Genomic DNA, 23,135 nt, shown 5'->3' with positions numbered 1-23,135 from the left:
AATGGACTACTTCTCCGTAAGTTGGTCAGAAGTTATAGAAATAGGTGTATGCTTTGAATCTTGAACTGATGATGAAATCTGATGAGCAGCGGGTTTGCCATGTAAATCCCAGCAATAGTCTACTGTATGTTCATCAAGGTCACAATGGGTACATTTACGAGTTCCACGGTCTCCACCTCTGCCTCCCCTTGAATCTTTACCACCACCACGACCCCCTCGACAACTACAACTTCCACGGCCTCCAAGAACTGCTAAAGTTGATCAATCACGACTAACATGGCCACTATTTGAGAATGTTTCTCTCTTAAGTTGTAAGAAAACATCTGTAAGAGATTGAAGATCTTGACTTCCCAGAATCTGAGATCTAACTGCCTCGTACTCTGGTCAGAGAGAAGATTGGAATCGAATGGCATCCATATCTTCCCTTTGTTTCTGCATCATGCAGATATCACTAGTAATAGGTTGGTACTAATTAAGTTCTTCATGCATTCGCATCATATAAGCAAAAACTTGCTCTATGGTCTTGTCATCTTGTTGCAGAGAAAAGTACTCCCATGTGAGCTTATAAATCTGGAGGATCTTATTTGATCCAGAATACATGTGTTTCACTTGTTCCTATACATTCTTTGCTGTGTCAAGCAACATAAACCATACTGTTCCACAGCCACGTCACAATCTGAACATTTTCTTGCTCCCCATACATCTATCACATTCGGATATTTGGAAGTAGGCTTTTTTATTAGCAAGTGACTGTGTTTCTCCTTTACCTTCAAAAACACCTCTACTACTTTAGACCACTGAATGTAATTGCTTCCATTAAGTTTGATGGAAGTCATCTGAAGCCTTACAAGGACTTGAGAAATCCACATATTTGTTTTTTGCTCCATAAATCAACCATGAGAACATAGTAAAATTGCTCTACATTTTTCTACTATTAGAAAATCTCCTCGTCACGAATTCCTTATAGCCAAGATTTACAAAAAATCTCCAAAAAACAGACAAAACTCTCTCCTAGTGAAATTGCACCACCCAAAAAATTGCAAAAAACTTTCTTGATGAAATTGCACAGGCTAAAAGAAGTTGAGGAATTGATCTTATGGTTCAGACGAACTCAAACACTACTACGAATACCTTCCGTCACACTGGAGAACCACCAAACTTACACAAAAACAGTACCAACCGATAAAAACTTCTTAGATTTGCTCGCATAAGGATCTACATACAACCACAACCACAATCATACCTCCACATGGAGGATTAAATACAAACTCTTTGTTAACCTTTAATCATATCAAGAATAATCTGATTTTTTTACGAATCAATCAAGAAATAGTAAAAGTAAGAACAGAAAGATTCAAACTCTTACGATGTGCTTTGATACCATGTGTAGATTAAGAGTTTGAGAAGGAGAACAGGAGAAGATATTAGAGAAACGTGGGAGGAGTCGAATTAACTCCAACCCTAATGTATTATATATCATAACTAAATAACAAAAGAAAGTAAAAGACAATATTACCTATACTAATAATAACTTATTACTCCTAACATTCCCAAATCGCCTTGAATATACTCATTTCTATTTGAGTTGGACAGCAACAAGAGTAGAAGAGGGGGGGAGGGGGAGGGGGGGGGGGGGAGAGAGAGAGAGAGAGTGTTGTAAAACCCATAATTAATTTCATTGTTTAAGTTGGGATAACATCTTCCAAGGAAAAAACATTTTCCGGATACGGTAAACTGAAAAGCATGGTCTTGTGTGGTTCACATTCAATTATATGTGATCAACTGTTCAACAGGTGGGGTGTGAGAAGTTTCAGGCAGAAAATTTGATCCATTTTGGTGGATCCAAACCATCAATCTATGGACTTCTTTTCTGAACCAGTTTGGATTTACATCTGATGGTTAGTATTCTCCAAACAGGTTTTGTTTTGGGCCTAAAATATGTCCTTGAGATGACAATATGACGGTATGGAGGAGAGTCTCTTTCCATCCTTTTATTTGAAAATATTGTCTTGTTCTAAGCATCAAATTCATTTTTGTGCTGTCTTAATTTATTCAAAGAGATGCTGATGTGAGAAACAAGAAGTAAATTTCTTGAGTTGAAGATTCTCTTGGTTTTGCAGATTGAGAAGCTGAGTGACAAACAATGTCAGCCTGAGTCACAGCTGAAGTTCATGATAGAGGCCATGCTACAGGTACATCTGATGTTCCATCTGTTTGTTGAAATCCGTTGCCTTCTCTTATAACATTCAGCATATGTGCAGATAATCGAATGCAGGCGCGTGCTTAAGTGGACCTATGCCTATGGATATTACCTACCTGAGCATGGACAAGCAAAGATACAATTCTTTGAGTACCTGCAAGGTAGTTTCCATGCTCTTATACCCTTAAACAGGCACCAACATTCCACAATGTGCTTTGTTTTTTACGTGTCGACTTGTTTATATAGGTGAGGCTGAGGCTGGGTTAGAACGGCTCCATCAATGTGCAGAGAAAGAATTACAAGTGTTTCTCAATGCAGATGGCCCATCCAAAGATTTCAATGACTTCCGTACAAAGCTAGCTGGTCTGACAAGGTAATTTCGATATGGAAATTTTGGTAATTAGAGCTGACACATGCCTGTTTTGGGGAGTGGGGGAAGGCATAGCATGACTATTCCTGGAACTAGGGAAGGTTAGTTTTTAATAGTATTTTTTTGTCCAAAAGACCCCAGTAACGTTGACCAGAATGTTGGGTATATTTCCCTATTGTTTTGAATGGGGCTGTCCAAGGGCGTTTTTACTAAAAATATATGAAGGTTCCATCTTGCTACATTGGTAAAGTCTCCAAGTATTGATGCCACGACTTGGGTTCACTACCTGCCTTCACCCACTAATTACAAACTACACACACCTATATAAATGTGCGAGCGGGCATGTGTGTCTCTGGATGGTTTGCATTGAATGGGGATACTAATTACTAACTACACACACCTACAGGAATTGCAGTCTATTAACATCTTGACTCAAGACAATCTGATTTTCTTCTGCATATTTTTGAATGACAACAGCGTTACTCGGAATTATTTTGAAAACCTGGTCGGAGCATTGGAGAATGGTCTCTCAGATGTGGACTCACAAGGTGCCTGCAGTAGGACAGCGAGCTCAAAGAGCTTGGGTGGGGGCAGCAAGGGTAGTAAAGGTGGGAGGGGCAAGGGAATGACTTCCCGATCAAAGTGGTCGCAGTAGTCAAAGCTTGGAAGACTCATCGGGCCACTGGTCTTGTGAATACTGACCTTCGCCAATATTAGCTCTGCAACTACTTGTTAGATGTGCGCCAGCACCGTTAAGTGGCTCCAACCAGATTGGATTATTATGAGGCAGCAGGCCTGTTCCGGTGGCAAATTTGTGTGGAGCATAGCTGGTATTACTTACTGGTCAGTCACTTCCGAGCCTGTGATGCATGGAGAAAGAAGAAAATGGCAACAAAAAAGAACAAAGAAAAAGGGGAGCAGAAACCGCCTCTGATGTGTTCACTCCTTGCACGACCATACAGAAAGGTATCTTACTGACAGTTTCACTTGATATAATTTCGATCTAAATATCAATGTTTTTGGTCACTGGTTTCTGTTAGTGACTATATACAACTAGTTGAGGCACAAATGCAAAAATATACTCATTTGTATCTTCCCCCAGAAGATAATTATAGTAATCTCTTAAAAATGATCATAAATTCTGTAAAATGAGCCAAGAATAAATGTATTCTCGTCTTTTCAAAGAATAATGGAATGGTGTATCATGTGGCTATTTGGCATGTTTGCTTCTTTACACTGCAGGGTCTAAGACCCTAAGATCCTTTTTTTTAATTGTCTCAAATAATGACTTCTCTCTAATGTTAGACCCTATGATCCTAAACATTAAGTTTTCTGTTAAATTGCTTTGGAAGAAGAACAAATTCTTGGTAATGGGTTCTTGTTGAAGGAAGGATCACTCCTAATTTCTACCCCCTGTGCTTGAGGGATGGGGAATCTATTGACCACACCTTAATTCATTTCTCTTTCTCTCATGATATTTGGTCTCTTTTTCTTGGGCAATTCCAGATAAACTGGGTCTTTCCCCACAATTTCTTCTCTTTGTTGGAAGGGTGGGCTAAAAATATTATCTCCTTCAGAAAACGACATCTTTGGGCTATTCTTCCCTCAGCTATTACTTGGGGAATCTATTGACCACACCTCAAATTTGTGGGATTCTTTTTGTAACACTTAGTGATCTACCCTACTATTGGTTCTTCTTGTTTTTCCTTTCGGAGGGAGGGGCTATCTCGGCCTTCTCTTTTTGTATTTCTGTGTTCCTTCTTTTAGTAATATAATTTTATACTTGTAAAAAATAAAAATGCTTTGCTTTAATTTGAAATAGAAACAAGTGGCATGAACCAACAAAACACTTATGTTTGAACTACCGTTTGTTCCTTTGGAATGCCGGACAGGAAACTCTCTGAAGGTTAAGCTCTTAAAGCATAGAGTTCAGCTGTCCCTGTACATTACCTCAGGAAACAAGCAGAATTTGCCCATAAATAGCATGAATGAGGTAGGCCTACCTTATAAGGCCTATTCTCCTTCTCACTTGAAAAAGTTCCTTTTAAAAGCATTGCACCACTCGACTTATGGTTTTTGCCCATAAAAGCATGAATAGTTACTTTGGCAACCTGTTTTTCAAATTGGAAGGGTATTCAAGACATTCTTTGATACTCTATATAAATAAGAGTGCTTTCACTCATTTGAACAGAATATAATTTCACAAATCAATCAGAAAAAAATTGTTGTCTTTCTACTCACATGTTTTCTATTTTGTCGAAGTGTAGTTAATATTTTTGAGTGTGGAGGAGCATGATTAAATTTGACAAAGCAATCATAAGAAATCAGATTTGATCTATTGTATCCTAGAATCAAATTTGTCAGTAACCCATTGTTTATGATTTACTTGTTGAGGGAAAAATTTGATTTAAAGCCAGTGATATTTCTTGTCGGTACCCATTGCCTGCCTCAGATCGATTTTCTACATTTCTTAATCTCTTTTTCTATTTGCTTTTCAATTTCTTCAACAATTTTAAATCAATATTATGACCTATGTCTCATCTTCTTCATCGTCCAATCAATACTGAGTTGTACAATTTTGAGGGTACCAATTTTAAGCGATGCAACAACCAATGTATTTTTTGTTGACCTCCCTAAAAGTAGTGCATGTTCTTACTTCAATTAGTCCATAAGTGGATGGTTCATCTACATTGATGAAATGTAGAGAGAGCAAAAGTGAGAAGCGGATGACTACAATGTAAGAGATTTTAGGAGGCACTCGAAATGAAATACAAAAACAAAGGATGTCGGCTATCATTCCAATATAGTGATTTATTTATTTTATTTTAGCAACTTCATAAATGATATGATTGCCCAAGGTTCTCATTTTAATGAAAAAAACATTAAGTTACCTCTTTGCAATGATTATCATAAGACTCTCAAAATATAGTAAAGGAAGATTACGAAATAACTTCTTGAACATCTTCGAATTGAGGAAGAATCTCTTCTAAGAGATAAATAAGAAAATCAAATCGGAATGACATTTAAAGTTTATTCAATTGAATCAAAGACTAAGACGGAACCAACAACATAAATTTTCAATCCAAGGAGTACAAAAATAACATTAAGAATGAAAAAAAAATCAAAGAAATGTGCATGACATCACTATAGGAAACTTGGTCATTTCAAACGGGATTGCTACCATTTAAAAAATAAAAATAAAAAAGCAAGTAAACACAATAGAGGAGAAAGCTTGTTGCTATCATTTCAAAGATCAAAATGGTCGGATATAACAAAGAGTGGATGGTTGACACTGGTGCTAGTAGACGTGTTTGTAATAATCGAAAGATGTTTTCGTCCTATGAAAAAAAATCAGTGATGTCCAATGAGTATAAAATGAATTGAGTAGGAAAATTAAAGGAAGGTGCATGATATCACAATAGAACACTAGGTTATTTAAAATGAGATTTGCACCATTTTAAAAAATTGAAGAAGCAAGTAAATAAAATGGAGGAAAAAGGTTGTTATGATTACTTTGAAAATCAACATGGTTGACAATACAAAGAGTGGATCGTGTCACTGGACATGTTTGTAATAATCTAAACTTCATCCTATGAAAAAGTTAATGATGTCTAAATCTCTTGATGAAAATTCATCGACGGAATAAATCATTGGACTATGGGAAGATTAATTTACAATTGGCTTCCGGAGAAGTTTGAATCAGATTAGTTTATCTTATTCAAAAGGATTTCTTTACATGGTTGAAGTTCATGCATGGATTGAAGATATGGTTGAATGTGTTTAATAACTTGAAGATGAGTTTTTTCAAAGTAGAATAATCAATGATTTTCTACTAGAGGTTGAAGTTGATGGATTGAAAAGATGGAGTTGAATAGATTAAAGAACTTGATATGGAATGATTTGTGTGAGAAAAAATACTGGTTTTTGGATGAATTTTTAAGAGAAAATTTAAGGGAAGTGTAGGTTGAGTCTCAAGTCAATGCATTTTCAGTCCAAGTCGACCAAGTTTTAAGTTGACTCATCCAAGTTGCTAAGTTGGTTCCCATCAAGTTATATCAATCGAGGCGATTTGACTCGATCAATTCTGAGTCGACAAATGCCTCATTTTTTTTTTTGGTGTCATTTTGATCATAAATTATGAAAATTCAACCCACGTGCTATAGTCAATGGTTATACAATGCCAACACCTGCAAAGAACCTCAATGGTCTTCCAAATGGAATTTTAAATTTGTTTGTAAGACCATTGAATTTACTTGCACAAGTTGGTGTTGTAAGACCATTGACTACATGGGTTGAATTTTCTTGATTTATGACCAAAATGACAAAAAAAAAAAGAGAGAGGCATTAGTGATAGATTCGTGCTGGAGTAACATTGAAATATAGATCAATTCTTACATTGCTGATGTGGAGGTGCACACGTACCCATAGATGCTTTTCACTTGCATCTCGATGAAAATCATCTATGGTTTAATACATACATCCACATCAGCGATGTGATGTACATTTTAATGCTAATTTGGCATTTTCCTCTGTGGTATTAAGACGTGGAGAGGTAGGTGAATTTTGGTTTACAATTTCTTCCAATTTTTCTTAAGATGCCAGTTAAGGCTTAAAATGGATGAGGTTCGGACTGAATAATGTTAAATCGTTCAAGTTAATTCAAATAAAATTATTAAATAGTGTCTTGAATTCAAGACCTTTCCAATTTATGGTATGTTTTTCAATCTCGATTTGAGGTCTTGTCTTGGGCAAGTCAACTCGTCTTAGATGAGATAATCCATTAAGCTTAGTTAACATGGATTAATTTACATATATTTAAATTAAAATAATTATAATTTTATAAAAAATAACATAGATTTAAAAACGTTTAGTCATAAAGCGATATGTTTATTTATATAATAAATATTTAAAATCTAAAAAAAATTAATTATTTTAATTAAAATTTATAAAATCCCATTTGACTTGGTCGAGTTTTGCTGATTCGGATGAAATTTTCAAAATATTGTCTTAGATAACCGTTTATCTAGTGAGATGATGTGAATGTTGAGACACAATGCAAACCCGTATCGTTACTTAACGAGATTGAGATAACTTGAGCGAGTCATCTCAGTTTCGAATGAAATTGAAAATCATGTTTTGAAGAGGTGCCTTGACCACTACATCCAATAATTATTGGTTGAGAAAAAATAACTTAAAAAGAATATATCATTGAAATCTTGACGGATATAGAGATGGATCCATATCCAATTTGAATTTAACTCGGGTCAAGAGACATCAACCCATATCCGAAACATACGTCAATTCGGATATACTGGGAGGAACCAATTCCACGAAATAACATAGCAACAACTTCATATTACTATTTACTATTTAGTTGTAAGTTGTAACGAAACTTTAACCCTAGAGAGTCGTTTTGAGATTTGAGATTGGAGATGGCAATGGAGGAGCTCTTGCAGATGAGTTGGAGAACTCAGATCACTCTCATATTTATTCTTCTATTTGGTACTTCGATGTTTATAGGAGATGGATTTATGCTTCCTTCCTCCTTATCTTTGGTTCTTCAGGTGTGAGATTTTCCATTCATCTTTCAAATTTTTTTAATTTTTTTTTTTCTTTCCTTATGCTTTTGGTTGATTAAAACTTGCCCCTCAAATGAAAACTCGGCCAAGTCAATACGGTTTGTGTTATTTTATCTTAAATAAATTATTATTGGTGATATAAGCCTTTGTGAGCTGATGGTTTATTTGGATGTGATTGAGAATGAACCCCCTTAAAGTTGATTGAATTTTATAAATTTCATCATAATTATTGCCTTATCCAACAAAATAAAGGTTGTCAACAATACAATATGTTCTTCCATTCAATTATGTTTAAAAAGTTCATTTTTTTAATCATAAATTAGCATGTTGTCGTGAAATCATCGAGTTTTTTATTTAATCAATTGTTAAATATTATTCATTTTCATGCTATTAATTAATGTGATTTGGTTTACTTCTCTTTTTTTTTTAAAATAAAAATAAAAACTTGTCACAATGGGTTTTTATCTATAGGAACATGATGCTATAATGACCTACTCCCTCAGTATTTTTTGGATGCAATATAGAGGTAAATACACTTTTTCCCTTTTATTTTCCTTATTTTTCATTTTTTGTAACCTACTTATCTTTATTTCTTTTTCTTTTAGTGACCTTTTTTCTTTATTTCTTTATTTGTATTTGTATACCCAGAGTTACAAGTCTGGAAAACAAAAAATAAGACTGTAAACTGATATTAATCAAATCAAATGTAGAGACATCTGAAACAAATATTCGACATCTGAATTCTAATTTGAAATTCGATGGTTGTTATGAATAGATCTTTGAATTCAAATCCGATCAACTTATCAGATATTGATAAAACTTGATTGTCTGATAAATAAATCCGATTCGAAATCTATCTGAAATTTGAACTCATGGCATGTCCTCTGAACCCAAAAAATGAAGGATTTTCTAGCTTACGATTGAAGATGAGAACGAGGTTGATAGATATTGAGAGAAATAACAATTTATTTATTTATTTTAAATTTCTGGTTTGAGGCTCAAAAGAATAGATTTTTGAAGAAAAATCAAGGGTTTATAGATAAGAGATAAGAGAGAGATTACTTGAAGTCTCAATAATTGTCATCTCATTGGAGAAGATGGTTGTCGAAGTTACATTAGAACTTTAACCCTAAAATCGAGATGAGACAATGCGAGAATGAGAGACCTCTTGTACAAAATAGACTTTAGACATCAAATTTTTTTTTTTTTGAATAGGCATCAGTTTTTGAGAAATTTAATTGACATCTAAGGGCGTGTTTGATTGGGGGAAAAATACTTGCTTGGCAAATTATTTGTCAGGCAAATGATGTGGAGGCAAATCCATTTACATCGTTTGAGCACATCATGGAAAATCATGTGGAAAACTTGGTAATTTTTTATTTAAATATTTAATATATGAAATACGTATTTTTACATTAAAAATATAATATTTAAAAAATGCTTAGATTTAATTAAACAATTAAATAAAATTTAAAAAATGATAAAAATAAAATTAATCTGTGATTTTAAATGATAATATAGTGATTTATATATTAAATCTATTTGAATGACATTTTTATTTAGGTTTACTACCTAAATTAAAAAATGCTAAAAATAAATTACACTTAAAAATGATAAAATAATTTTAAAAAAATGTAAAATTAAATATTTAAAATAATATTTTTTATAAATGTTTAAAATAAATTAGGTTTTATTATTTTTAAATTAAACTAAAAATAATTGGAAGTCCAAACTTCTACGTTTTTTTCTAAAAATAAAATTAATCTGTGATTTAAATGATAATATATTCGTTTATATGTTAAATCTATTTAAATAATTTTTTTCTTTAGATTTGCTACCCAAATTAAAAATTATTTAAAAACGTTAAAAATAAATTGCACTTAAAAAATGATAAAATAATGTTTTAAAAAATACAAAAATAAATATTGTAATAATATTTTTTTAAAAGTCTAAAATAATTTTTTTATTATTTTAAATTAAACTAAAAATTATTGAAAAAATACCCTCTTCTACGTTTTTCTTTATTTAGTTTTTTTTTTTAATTAAAATTTATTTGTAATTTAAAATACTAAAAAATGGGAATTTTAACAATTATACAATAAAATAGATATTTTTGCAGTTTTTATAACTAACTGCCTATATTATAGGGATTATGAAGTCGAAGGTTGCAATTTTATTGGGTTTTGACCAAAATGATCAAATTATATTAAGTTTAAATGTAAATTGTGGGGTATTTATGAGATCCAAATTTCTGTCTCATGTGGCAAATCGTTTTCCTAGGGATGAGAGATTTTAGACATCCTCTCTCTTGAACTTAGTTTGATCTCTAACCCTCTCTCTAAAAATGGAGCCCCTAACTTCTTTCTCTCTCTCAAGTTGCCCCCACATCTTCTCCTTCCTCTCTAATTGATTTTTCGTTGGATTGGATTCATAGGTTTTAAAAAAAATCTTCTTCTTTTCCTTTTTGGATTAGATTGGATTCATTTTGAAGAGGTCGAGCACTCCAAGTCACAGGTAATGCTTTAAACCCCTCTTCTTTTGAATTAGATTCTAATGTTAGGGTTTTGTAGTCTTCTTTCTAGGGTTTCAAAATGATTTATTTGTTTTTTTTTTTCTGTTGGTTTTGTATGCATGTTTTTGAATATTAATATTTTCTTGGAACCACAAGATGTCTAAGTAGGATCCGAAAGATGAGAGTATCCTTCTCACCAGTGTTCTCAAAAATCGAATCTATCCAATACATTGCCAATCCATTACACTGACATTTTGGATGGTACATTTAGAAATAAAACTTTTGAGGAAAAAAGTTTTAAAACACGAGTATTTCAAATAGCGTGTCGACAGTTTGAAAACACAAGAACATGTGTTCAATTTGGAAACTCGAGTCTCTCAATATTCTAATAGAAAATAAAGAATTAAAATAAAGATGGGAGAGAGAGGAGATGAGAAGAAAAGGAGATTAAGAATAAACCCGAGCCTCTTAACTCCAACATAGCTCTGACGATCCAAATAGGTCTCTCTATATCAATATTAAAGGTTCGACACCGAAAGCTTGAATGTCTCCAGTCTAGTACCTTCGCGCATATCAAACTGGAGCACCACGTACTGTTTGACTAGGTGAAACTGGAAGGTATATTGATGTTCCAAGCTGAAGCGACCTAAGCTTGGTCCTAACCTAACCTCAATCATTAGTTAGGAATGGTCCACACTGTTCAATTTGAACATGTAATATCGATTCAGCCCAATAAACCTAATTTGATGAAATATACAGGTCAATGTGAACCAATTAAATTAGTTGGCCCAATTGACCAATGGATCTAATAAATTTGTTGGACTAATTAGTTTAAGGTTTATTAGATAAGACGATTCAAATAGTAATCCATTTAGATCCATCGGATTGAATCGGTCTAAGTTCAAATTAATTGGGTACATAATCCCAACCACTTCATTTTAACCACTTTAATTCAGTGGATTAAACCAAATTGGAATCAAATTATTTCACAAATAGCCACGTTAAGGGATGTACCAATTGAGATATAAATCAAAATGACTTGGTTTTTGATTTGGATCCTAATTGATACATCCCTTAATGTGGTTATTTGTGATATAATTTGATTAAAAAAAATGACCTGACTTTTTCAAAGTTAGCGTGTTAGTGAGTAACAGGATGTATTGTTCGTTTTCAGATGGCTCACAATGCTGTAGAACTTTTGACCAATCAAATCTTGGGATCATTTACGATCGTAGAAAAGTACAACTTCAGCACGTATAGACTTCAGAGCACATTTTCTCTAAAGACGGTGGAGGTTAATTGGAATCTTTTATGAGTTGCAACCTCTTTCTGGGATCTTACACATCATGTGTTTCGTTTTGGGTTAGTTACGCTTTGCCCAACTCATGAAAATTTCTGCAATTTCGTGAGGATAGACACATTGGGGCTTATGATCAGACCATCACTATGATGGAGATTTATGAAGGAACTTGCAAAATGATTAGGGGTCAAATCGAAAAAAGTGAGAAGGTTCATCAATCATGGAATGATGGATATGAAGATGCTTCTAGAAGTCGAGAAGGTTCATTAATCATAGAATGATGGATATAGAGATGCTTCTAGAAGTCCATCGGGCCCTCGTGCGGGAGAACCCCACTAATTTAGCCTCAATGCCTCAGAGGAAAGCTCGGGATTTCATATTATGCTTATGAGTGTTGTCAGAGTACTTCATGGTCTCATTTAGTATTCAGTGCTTCAGACCGAGTTTCTTCTTGGACATAACTTTGAATCAAAGCTAATCTGGTCCCTATAGTAGAGATTTTCGTTGGTCTCTCGTACATAAGTAGACAAGAGGGGGGTGAGATTCAAAGGGAGTACATACTCTACGTATGGTTGTGTATGTGATTTCATATTGCAGAATTTCCTCAGATTAAAGAGAGTAGGTGGAAAGAGTTCTTGAACATGAGCGTATTGGTAGATTTTGTATCTGTAGATGATTGGAGAGATCGGTTTCTCATTAGGACCGAATAAAACATCAATTGGGAGGAACGACTAGAGGACCAGTTGAAGACACGATCTTTGCTTCAGGCGGATACAATCGTGTGGCGCTCATGGCTTGGTAGAGACATCATTTTATGATCTTGGGATGATACCGAGGTAGATAGGACTTCTCCTAGGGACTCTCATTAATCCTGGACGTACATTCTCTATTAGAGGATTTTCTACCAAGTTGATGAATTTCATGTCAACTACAATAAATGTGAGAAGAGAGTGTGTAAATGATCCTCATCAAAGTGTATCGTTGTATAAGACAGATGGATCTACTAACAACTAGCATGATACATGGTTTTTAAACTCGTCCGAGACCGAGACGTATGACCCGAGTTAACTCGGTATCGGAGCCTAATGAGACCAACTCACAATGTGTCATAAGACGACCGCGTATCGTGAGATATGCGAGTCATCTCGGACGATATTTTCGCAAAACTCGGATGATACGAACGAGATATACGAGACAATACAGATATTACGTTAACTCGCGAGACAAAGAGTTAACCGAGACAATCGAGTTTTACCTCAATCCTCAATTATTTCACCCCCAAATCAATTTTTCTCAATTATTTCTTCATCTTCTCCACCAAGTGAACAAAAGAAGGTAAGATTTTAGGAGAAAACTTCATTTTCTCCACCAAGTTAAGCCTCAATCCTCCATTATTTCACCTCTCAAATCAATTTTCCTCTATTATTTCTTCATCTTCTCCACCAAGTGAAGAACAAAAGTCAAGATTTTGGGAAAAAATTATCTTCTTCATCCGATTCAAGAAGAAATTGAAGTGAAAGGTGGATTTACTTCATCTTCCTCCAAATCAAGTAAGATTTAGCTTATTCTTTAATAGAGCATGAGATTTTTTTTTTCTCAATTTTTTTTTCTTTTCAATATTTTGTGTAATATGTATTAACTTCTAATGTGTATATTAACTTTTAATTTGTAATGGTTAAGAAGTGGAAATTGTTTTATATTTTGATAGATTTCAACATTGAAAATGATGGGTGAAGTAAATGGATTTGTGAGATGAGTTAGGGTTTAGGGTATTTATTTATAGATTGGGATTTAACAATTTTTTAAAAATTTATTCTAAATTTTTTTTATCCATGTATTTTTTATTTTGTCCATGTAATGTGTAATGTGCAATTTTTCACTCATCAAGTTTCTTTTCATCTGTGGCTTCTTATACTGTATTTTTGTTTATTTTTAGGTGTTTTCTCATTTAATGTTTTTTCTTCAAATGTAATATTGGGTTTCAACTTGCACTACATTTGTGAAAAAAATATATTTTCTTAGTGACAATATGAATAGTTACTTTAAGATGCCATCATCATGTAACTATGGGTAGTTATTTTGAAAAATAGTTAATTTCACTAGAAATTCTTTGTTATTTTATTTTTTATTTGGTAGTGAATACATTACATGGATAATAATTTCATTAAAATTTTTTTTATCTAAATTATGATTTGCAGTATAAATAATAATTTTAATTTTTAAATGTAAATCATAATTTTATCCATATTTTAATTTGATAATTAAAAATAACATTTTTAGTTGAGAAATTTATTTTGCTATAAAATAAAAAATTTCTCATCCATGTTTTAATTTGATAATTAAAAAATAATTTTTTCAAATAAAGTAATATTATAATGAATAATGTGTTGATTTCTAATTTTTCATTACACGTGGCATCATATTCTACTTATATTGATTAATTTTATAATATTTACTTTGTATTTTATTTTATTTTTTCAAATATAGTATTATTATAGTGAATAATGCGTTGAAAATTCTAATTTTTCATTGCACGTGACATCATTGTTTCATTACACGTGGTAGCATTGTTGCATTTTTTTTATATTGATTAATTTTATAACATATTTGATCTATATATTTATTTATAAATTATAGGATGCCTAGAGAAGAGGATATTGGTTGGCAGCATGATACTACATTTGAGAGGAATAAAAGGAAAGTAAAATGCAACTATTGTGATAAAATCATGAGTGGAGGCATTACACGTCTTAAAGAGCATTTGTTTTCTAAAATAGGAGAAGTGACGGCTTATCCAAAATGTCCCAAAGAAACTCGATTGTTGATGAGGAAGCAAATGATAGCGAAATCAAAATTAAAAGCAGCGAAAAAAAGAAATATTAATGAACAGATTACATGAAATATTTGGAGGTGGGATTGAGTTTGATGATAGTATACTTATATACGACTCAGATGACGAGTCGCTCGATTCTGCTGAAAGAGAAGAAAATGCCCAGATGAGAATAACATGTGATATGAGTCGACGATCTTTACAAGAAGACGATTATCGAAGAAGACATTCAGTTTCAGAGATCCCTAGTAGTTCTAAAGGTGGGGGTAGAAGACTTGACACTTCATCTGGGACAGCGAAGAAAAGTGGAGGATAATTTCGAACTTTCAGTGTTAGAGATAGTTATGAATTGCGAAAAGCAGAGAAAGAATTTAAAAATACCGAACAAGATTTGAGACGAGTAGAAAAAGATGTGCATGATGTTTCGACCAGAGGATTGGATCCTTACTTGTATATGTCAAAAGAAGCCACACAGAAAAAATTGAAAGGATCATGGAGTGGAAAAAAATTATTAAATAAGGTTGGCCGAGCAATTACAAAGTTTTTTCTCTTCAACTCGGTCCCATTTCATGCAGTCAAGAGTCCATATTTTCAGACTATGGTGGATTCTATTGCAGAGGCAGGGAGTGGCATCAGAGGTCCTACACAATACGAGATTGGAGGAAAATATTTGGACATGGAAGTAGAAGAGTTAGATTATATTGGATCTCTTAAAAAGAAATGGCCAATATATGGTTGTACTCTGATGTGTGATGGGTGGACATTAAAAAATAGGATGTCCATCATCAACTTCATAGTATATTCTAATATAAATATGATATTTCACAAATCAATGTAACTGGAATTACTAAGACATCAGAGTACTTACTTGGATTGATGGAGAAGATAGTAGATGAAATCGGTGAAAATAATGTTATTTAGATTGTAACAGACAATGAAGCATCATATCGGGCTGCAGGTTTGGATTTAATGTTAAGAAAATCTCATTTGTATTGGATACCTTTTGTCGCACATACCATCGACCTAATTTTGGAAGACATGGGAAAATTGCCGTTATTTACTCGTGTTATTTCAAATGGTCGACAAATAACAGGATTCATATACAATAGTAACAAACTCGTGAGTTTGATGAGAACATTTACTGAGGGACATGAATTGTTACGTCCTGAGATCACACGGTTTGCTACGCAATACATTGCTCTTCAAAGTCTTATTCGACATCAATCAGCTTTGAAAACCATGTTTGCATCTGATGAATGGTTGCGAATGGGACTTATGAGGGATAAGAAGAAAAGAGAGTTAGTAAAAAAGGTTTCAGATTTGATCATGCAACGTGAATTTTGAGAGAAGGCAGAAGAGGTCTGTAAGGTCATGGAACCTTTGGTTAAACTCTTGAAAATTGTTGACCAAGATAAAAAGCCCACTCTGACTGTAATTTATGAAGGTATGGGAAGAGTCAAACAATTAATAATAGATTCGGTAAGATATCATCGACCGTATATCCAATTGATTGAAAAGAAGTGGTCAGATCATCTTAAATCAAATCTTCATATGGTAAGTAACAATTAAATGTTTTAATATAATTTAAATATTAATATTTTATTAACATTTTGATGTTAAGAAAATTGATATTTCTATTTATTGCAGCGTATTATTTAAATCCTCAGTTTCAATATGATAATTTCTTAATGGAAAGCTATGAACTTTTTCAAGCAACGAAAAGGGTTATCAAAAAGTTGGAACCAGATATGATTAATAAAGGGAAGGCGATAGACCAGGTATCAATATATACTATTGTCAAATAATTCAAAGTTATTTTAAATTTTTTGTATTTATAATTTAATTATAGTATATGAACTTTTTCTTATTGTTTTTGAATCATTTTTTACATTTTAAATAGATTAAATTGTTTATTGACGCGACGGGGGAGTTCAGTGATGCTCTAACTAGAAATATGAGTAAAACTTCTTTACCAGGTAATATATAAATAATAATAATAATTTATACAATAATAAGTAATAAGTATTTAATATTTTTCTTTTCTTCTTATCAGCTGATTGGTGGTATAATTATGGTCATGATGCACCTGATCTCAGAAAAATAACGATTAAAGTCTTGAGTCAAACTTGCTCGTCTTCAAGTTGTGAGAGAAATTGGAGTACCTTTGCTTTAATCCACACTCGTCCTTGTAATAGACTCAAAATGGAAAAGTTAGGGAACTTGGTGTTTGCACATTATAACATGAGATTACGAGCTCGCAATATCATGAATCGTAGATTAGAAGATAGTTATTACAATCCTATTGATTTAGATTCCATATTTGAGCATGATGACGTTTTAGACCAGTGGTTGAGAGAGACGGAAGATCCTTTGATAGATAATAACGACTTGTCTTGGTTGGATAGGGAGATTGGTACCCAACCCGATAGAGGTACGAGTAAATCTCCATCTCCGAATGGTGGTAATGATGATGATAGAGGTGATCAAGAGACACAACATAGAGCATGGGATGATAGTGAACCTGATAACGTGATCACGACACAAGATACCGACCATGGTGCTAGGCCATTTGAAGAGAGACGTGAGCGATTGGACAGATTGACAGAGTTTCGTAGTGATGATGATGAAAGTCAGACTCAATATTATGGTGGCGGTGATAGAAGTTATGATCATTATGGATACCCTCAAGAGACGGGTATAAACGAGAATGATGCATTCGACAACTATGGTGTTGAGTTTGAACATAGTGGTTCTTATCATGGTTATGACCAACCTACTGGTGTGTATGGGTACGAATGTTCTTATTCATATCATGGACAAACAAGCTCAAACTATGAACAAGGGGAGTATAGTCATACCAACACAAGCGACACTACAACTGACGTTTTTACTTCTTTTTTATTTCTTGGAGACTATCGATCTTATCCACACTATGAGGAACAAGAACAGTACGTTGGCTTAAAATTACTTTTATTTGATTATATTTTGTATAATTTTAATTTGTTATCAAATATATCTAATTAATCATTTTTCGATTTAATTTTTTGTTCAAAATTTTTTTTTGTAGGTGAGTGGGTTACATGTTCTATCGGATATCGGTGTAAATTTCAATTCATCTCATTGTGGCGCTTCACTTTCATGATTTCTATTTTTACAAGTCTTTCTTAGTTAATGTTTGCCTTAGATTCGAATTACCCTAAATTCAAACTGAGTGTTATTAATGTATTTAAATTATTTTTGCATGTATAAACTTATTCGTTATCATGTATTTACATTTTATAGAATTGAAATTAGTGTTTTAATTGATATTTTTGATGGTAAGTTTTGGTGTTCTTTAAATATTGTGTTTGGAAAACAAGTTTAGTGCACTTGTGCAATGAAAATGAAACAACGTAACAATGTAAATATTTAATTTATTTATTTTGATAGGTATATTATGAATTTTTTTTAATTATAATCAATTCTGAATTTTTCCTGAATTTTTCAGATTTTTTAAATGGTTAAAAACCATTGTTTGTTGAACGAGACGACTTGAACGAGACGAGACGTATCGTCCGAGTCAACTCGGTATCGGAGGTGAACGAGATGACACCAAATACCGAGTTTAAAAACCATGGCATGATAAGAGCAGTTAGATTTTAAATTTTGTTGTGATTTATTATAAATTATTCAGTTTTTTGTTAAGTTTTTATATTTTTTTCAAGTTACATGGTGACCATATTATCCTCTTCCTAATGGAGTTCAGTATGAGCTCTATCATATGTACTTTACGACATGTAAGGATAGTCTTCATTGATCCTGTATCATCTATTTGGAGATTATAGAGTTTTATCCAATAGATAGATGCGTAAGAAAAATTAGATTACATCAGATTATCTCTACTCCGTCGTCAATTTTTTAGAGTATGGCGAGGAGGCGAACTAGACTTCCTAATCGTTAACGATTGATTGAGTAGATATGAGATTCATCTGGTGATTGGAATAGTGGCTTGAGAGTTAGATGGTAAATTTAAATTACAAATTTTATTTAATGGGGGATGTTCAAGGGACATAAGTAGAAACATTTGTAAAAACAAATATTTTTCAAAGTATGGATTAGAAGTTTCTGATTAAGCTGTTTTTTTGTGAGGATGATCTCTATGATGAGAAGATCATCCTCACAAAAAATCAGCCCAATCTGAAACTTCTAAATCCATTAAAAGTGATTTACAAATTATTGGTAAAAAATCGATGATGCACATTCTAAATCTCTTTTGATGGTGTTAGAAGGTTTAGATTGGGCTGATTTCTTTGAGGATGATCTTCTTATCATAGAGATCATCCTCACAAAAAATCAGCCCAATCTGAAACTTCTAACTCATATTTTGAAAAATGATCGTTTTTACATATGTTTTTACTTATGTCCTTTGAATGCTCCCCTTATTTAATATTTATACTTAATAGAAAAATATCAGTGATGATAATATATTAATATTTTTTGATTTAGTGCAATGGCCTTTAGAGGATTTTATGTTATGGTATGGTCATCATCGAGTTCATAATTAAGATGTTTACGAGAAGCCACGATAGGTCCCTACTGAATATGATGAGGACCTAGCCCAGTAATACAAGGGGAGATGCTACGAGGAGGTAAATAATTTTTAATGCATATTTAATTTAAGTATTTAATACTTTGTTGGTATGAGGACATTACCTCTAGTAGTTCGCTTTATGTTTAAGGTTTTTATAAGCTGCGTATTTGCTTTGTAAGTCTTGATTTATAAACAATATCAAATGAAACCCCCCCCCCCCCCCCGACACCCACCCACCCACCCACCCACCACCACCACACATTCCCTCCTAGTTTTGTAATTAAGTTTTTTTTTAAGTCTAATACCTTTGTATCTAATGGATGCAATTGTATTTTATTCAATACCTAGAATTAGAAGAGTATATAGCTAGGAAACGTAAAACAAAATATTCTTTTTTTTTAAAATATCGCAGGGTATCTCCACACCCTTTAGGGATGGGATTGGTTCCTACGGTCCCACACCACGACCTTATGGAAATTTCCCATTGTGCAAAAGCAAGATGGAAGGCCACCAAGTTTAGATCACAAGACGAGAAGGAGCAAGCCCTTATAGTTGGTTTTACCATTGAACCAACCTCCTGGGGTTTCTACTCAATATATTATTCTTGCTTGCATCTTATGTTGCCTTTTGGTGTTTTAATAATGATATTTCTTTAAAATATTTATGTGAATGCTATCCATTTTCTCATTTAGCTTGTTTTTGAATTGGTTATTGTACAGGAGATATATCATATGAGTATGAACAAGTCAAATGTTTACTTGTCATCTTGTTCAGTGGAGTGGTACCCATTACTACTCAATTGACCTAAAATAGAATTTTGACCATGATGTTCCTTTCAAAGATATTACCCTTTGAAGGTGGATAATGTAGGGAGGTTATGTTCTTTGGTGGAGAGTAGAAATTGGGAAAGCTTCTCGGAAGATCAGAGAATATAGGGTGGTATTACGGATGGGAAGTTTATGGTTAAGTTTTTATATGAGGGTATCGCGCTTAATTCTATGACGTCTTTTCCTCACACGTTTGTTTGGTGTTGGTAAGATTCCCCCAAAGATTTCGACTTTTCTTTGGTTAGTGACTTTGGGGAGACTCGCAACAGTGGACCAGCTAATTAAAAGAGGTTTTAATTGTTGTATGTGCAAATCTCAGGAGGAAACGGTGGACCATCTTCTTATTCATTGCCGAGGCTCATTACATTTGGTCGCATTTCTTAACGTTTCTTAACGCTGTTTGGTCTAGTAGGTTGTTTCCCCAGAACAATCAAGTCTGCTTTGGATTCTTGGTTGACGTGGGGAGGATCATTCATGTTCTCGAAGCGGATTCTTTGGTTCTTGGCTCTATTTGCAATTTGTTGGGATATTTGGTAAGGTTGTAATCGATGCATTTTTTAGGGGAAGGAGCCTACGTTGGATGGATTAATTCTCTCTATTTTGGACTCCATGTTCTATTAGAGCAAACTTTATAAAGAGTTTAAAAGGGTTTTTTTTTAAGATTTTGTTGTGAGGTGGGATAGGTTTGTTCGTTGTCGCTAGAGTAGTTTGTTGGTTCCGTTTGTCTATTGTATCACTTTTTGTTTTGTTTCTTTTCTTTGTTTTGGGTTGGTTCTCTCGACTCCTCTTGTTGAATTTTTTAATAAAATTATCTTTATCGATCAAAAAAAAGATATTACTCTTTTAGTAAGATTTGCCATGGAATCTGACTTTGAAGATAAGGAATTTGAGTTGGAACATGGTTCCATTTATCTTAGTTTCTGAACAGGTAACAAATCTCACTTTGTTTGTTGTAATATAGGTATTACTTACTAAAATGGTACAGAAGTTCAAAAGTTATTTGTTCTTATTGGTTTTAGTATAATCTGCTTCCAAGTTCTTATGGCTAAAAAGTTTCAGATCACTGTTTTAAGTTAAGTGTCTTGTACAACTTGACGGAAGCCTGACTGCATCTATGTGGAATCCTAATGAATTGGTAAATATCAAGTACTGACAAGTATTGTGTCATCTTAGAATTGAGGTTGACATAAAAGATCATGTTAGCTTGAGTGAGGTTATGTTTAAGAGGCCACACTGCGGGGTGGTGTGGTATCTCATGCTGGGAGGGAACATGGTGATTTCTATCTAAAATCTAGTTGTAACTACTTGACAACTGTTCTACTTTATGTTTAATTGTAATTTTTATTTGGAAAGAAAGTGTAGCTTTTGTATTGAATGGATTAATGATCCAAACACTGATGTAATTGTTGAAACCCTTCTTAGAATCTGTGAATGTATGGTGGTTGCAGTTTCAATTTAATTGTGTGGGATACCCTAGACAAACATTCCAATCCTCTTTATCATTTGCTCGACATCTCCTAGAAGACTTTTTATTTGCGTAAATAAAGCATTGTTGTTAATGGCTGAGAAATTTTTGATATTTGTACTGCAAGTGATTGTTTATGTACTAAGCACATTAGGGTGTAACTTGGTTCGGTTTGGGGCTAAATCTAAACCAAGCCGACCTAGGTTGGTTCCACTAAACAAAAATCATAATCAAACCAAACTGAACTGAAGTTGGTTTGGTTAATGGGTTGCTAATATATCTTATAATACTGCTTGCAAGCAGTAGATGTTTTGATGGAAAATAGATGTTTTAGTGGAAAATAAAAATAATAGACACAAAACATTACATATAATAAATCATTAATCTATGTACTAATTCCAAGAAACAAGTACAATTAAAAAAATAATAATAATCATCCTTCACTTTTTACCCCCAATCCATAATAAATTAATGGGTGGTGTTCGGAGGTCCCAAAGAGAGCCAAGCATTTTTCAATCGGTGGGTTAGAAGTATCTGAAATTGCTAGTCCCAGTTTACAAGTTGAAGAATCGTGGACCATTTATTTTTAAAGTTAGTTTGTAATCATTTTTTATAGGTTTATAAGTTTTAGAATCGGCTGATTTTTTCTGAGGATGATCTCTATGGTGAGGAGATCTCTCCTCACCATAGAGATCATCCTCACAAAAAATCAGCCATTCCGAAACTTTTTTGCCATATAAGACAAAGCATTGTCTAGAATGTTGTCTACGGAATGTTGTCCATTCCGAAACTTCTAACCACTATTTTGAAAAATGTTTGACTCTCTTTAGGGCTTCAAAACACTTCCCATATATATAGGGTGTTGAACATTTCCCATATATATATATATATATTAAAAGGATTCGGTTCTCGATTTGGTTCAGTTCATGAATCGAACCACAATTTGTTCCAAACCAGCTCAAAGCTTATCGGTTGGGACCAATTCTCAGTTTGAACTGGACCAATTTGCACTTTGAATCTGGGATCCACCAATCACATGAGCCCAATATATTGAATGGCATCCCCAATTTATAGAAGTACCCTTGCTATGCTTGATGTGGCACCCACAAGAGAGTCTTTGAGCAATGTGAACAAAAAAATCAATCATTATTTAGGAAGTGGGGCCGTATAAAAATGGACCTAACCATACTGCCCTGCCCTCACTTTGTCAGTGATTAATTTAGGTGCATTGGCAACAAGCCAACAAGAAGCAAGCAATGGGGGGGCATAAATAAAATTAAAGGTGTTAATAAAGCATGTGGGACATGCCTTTCAAACCACTCCATTCCAAATGCTGGACTTTGGGAAAAGCTCTATGCTTCATGTTAGGAGGAAAAGACCAAACTGTCCTGCCCACACTCTCCTCTTCTGAGCTGAACTTAAATCTGAAACAGAAATTCCAATATCATCAAACCACTGGTCATTATCAAAACGAAATAACGA

At 33.4% G+C, this 23,135-nt stretch overlaps 3 protein-coding genes across 24 annotated transcripts in view; all 3 read left to right on the top strand.

Moving 5' to 3' along the window:
* Positions 1 to 2,577, top strand: part of LOC147400701 (putative E3 ubiquitin-protein ligase ARI8) — a 29,833-nt gene extending 27,256 nt beyond the window's left edge. Inside the window, exons 12-14 of one of the 2 annotated variants that reach the window (XM_086446510.1) lie at positions 2,121 to 2,192; positions 2,262 to 2,361; positions 2,447 to 2,577. In XM_086446510.1, coding sequence (XP_086302636.1) covers positions 2,121 to 2,192; positions 2,262 to 2,361; positions 2,447 to 2,577 — 303 coding nt within the window. Of the gene's footprint in view, positions 1 to 1,917; positions 1,964 to 2,120; positions 2,193 to 2,261; positions 2,362 to 2,446 lie in introns of those variants that run through there. The other variant, XM_086446511.1, reaches the window with a different exon arrangement.
* Positions 2,578 to 7,931: 5,354 nt separating this feature from the next.
* On the top strand, positions 7,932 to 21,762 carry LOC147400699 (uncharacterized). 20 transcript variants are annotated; one of them, XR_015179500.1, is made up of 7 exons: positions 7,932 to 8,134; positions 8,621 to 8,675; positions 10,584 to 10,663; positions 18,279 to 18,793; positions 19,277 to 19,419; positions 19,774 to 20,394; positions 20,508 to 21,759. XR_015179500.1 is itself a non-coding variant. In XM_086446506.1 (4 exons), the coding sequence occupies exons 1-4, from the start codon at positions 8,003 to 8,005 to the stop codon at positions 20,162 to 20,164; spliced, it is 351 nt and encodes a 116-aa protein (XP_086302632.1). In that variant the 5' UTR covers positions 7,932 to 8,002; the 3' UTR covers positions 20,165 to 21,762. The 20 variants fall into 20 exon arrangements, 6 of the variants coding, with proteins under 6 accessions (XP_086302632.1, XP_086302635.1, XP_086302633.1 ...); XR_015179499.1 differs by lacking the exon at positions 20,508 to 21,759 and having other exon boundaries at positions 18,279 to 18,567; positions 18,693 to 18,793; positions 19,774 to 20,125; XR_015179497.1 differs by lacking the exon at positions 20,508 to 21,759 and having other exon boundaries at positions 10,623 to 10,663; positions 19,774 to 20,125.
* On the top strand, positions 14,989 to 18,206 carry LOC147400700 (uncharacterized). Of its 2 annotated transcripts, XM_086446502.1 has the most exons (5): positions 14,989 to 16,345; positions 16,439 to 16,569; positions 16,692 to 16,767; positions 16,845 to 17,739; positions 17,859 to 18,206. In XM_086446502.1, the coding sequence occupies exons 2-5, from the start codon at positions 16,480 to 16,482 to the stop codon at positions 17,860 to 17,862; spliced, it is 1,065 nt and encodes a 354-aa protein (XP_086302628.1). In that variant the 5' UTR covers positions 14,989 to 16,345; positions 16,439 to 16,479; the 3' UTR covers positions 17,863 to 18,206. The 2 variants fall into 2 exon arrangements, with proteins under 2 accessions (XP_086302628.1, XP_086302627.1); XM_086446501.1 differs by lacking the exon at positions 17,859 to 18,206 and having other exon boundaries at positions 16,845 to 17,850.
* Positions 21,763 to 23,135: the final 1,373 nt, after the last annotated feature.

Source organism: Akebia trifoliata, chromosome 6 (genome assembly GCF_017979445.1).
Source record: "Akebia trifoliata isolate Shusen 1 chromosome 6, ASM1797944v1, whole genome shotgun sequence".
Classification (NCBI taxonomy): Eukaryota; Viridiplantae; Streptophyta; class Magnoliopsida; order Ranunculales; family Lardizabalaceae; genus Akebia; species Akebia trifoliata.
The sequence above is the reverse complement of the archived record's forward strand: the minus strand, read 5'-3'. Positions and strand labels throughout refer to the sequence as shown.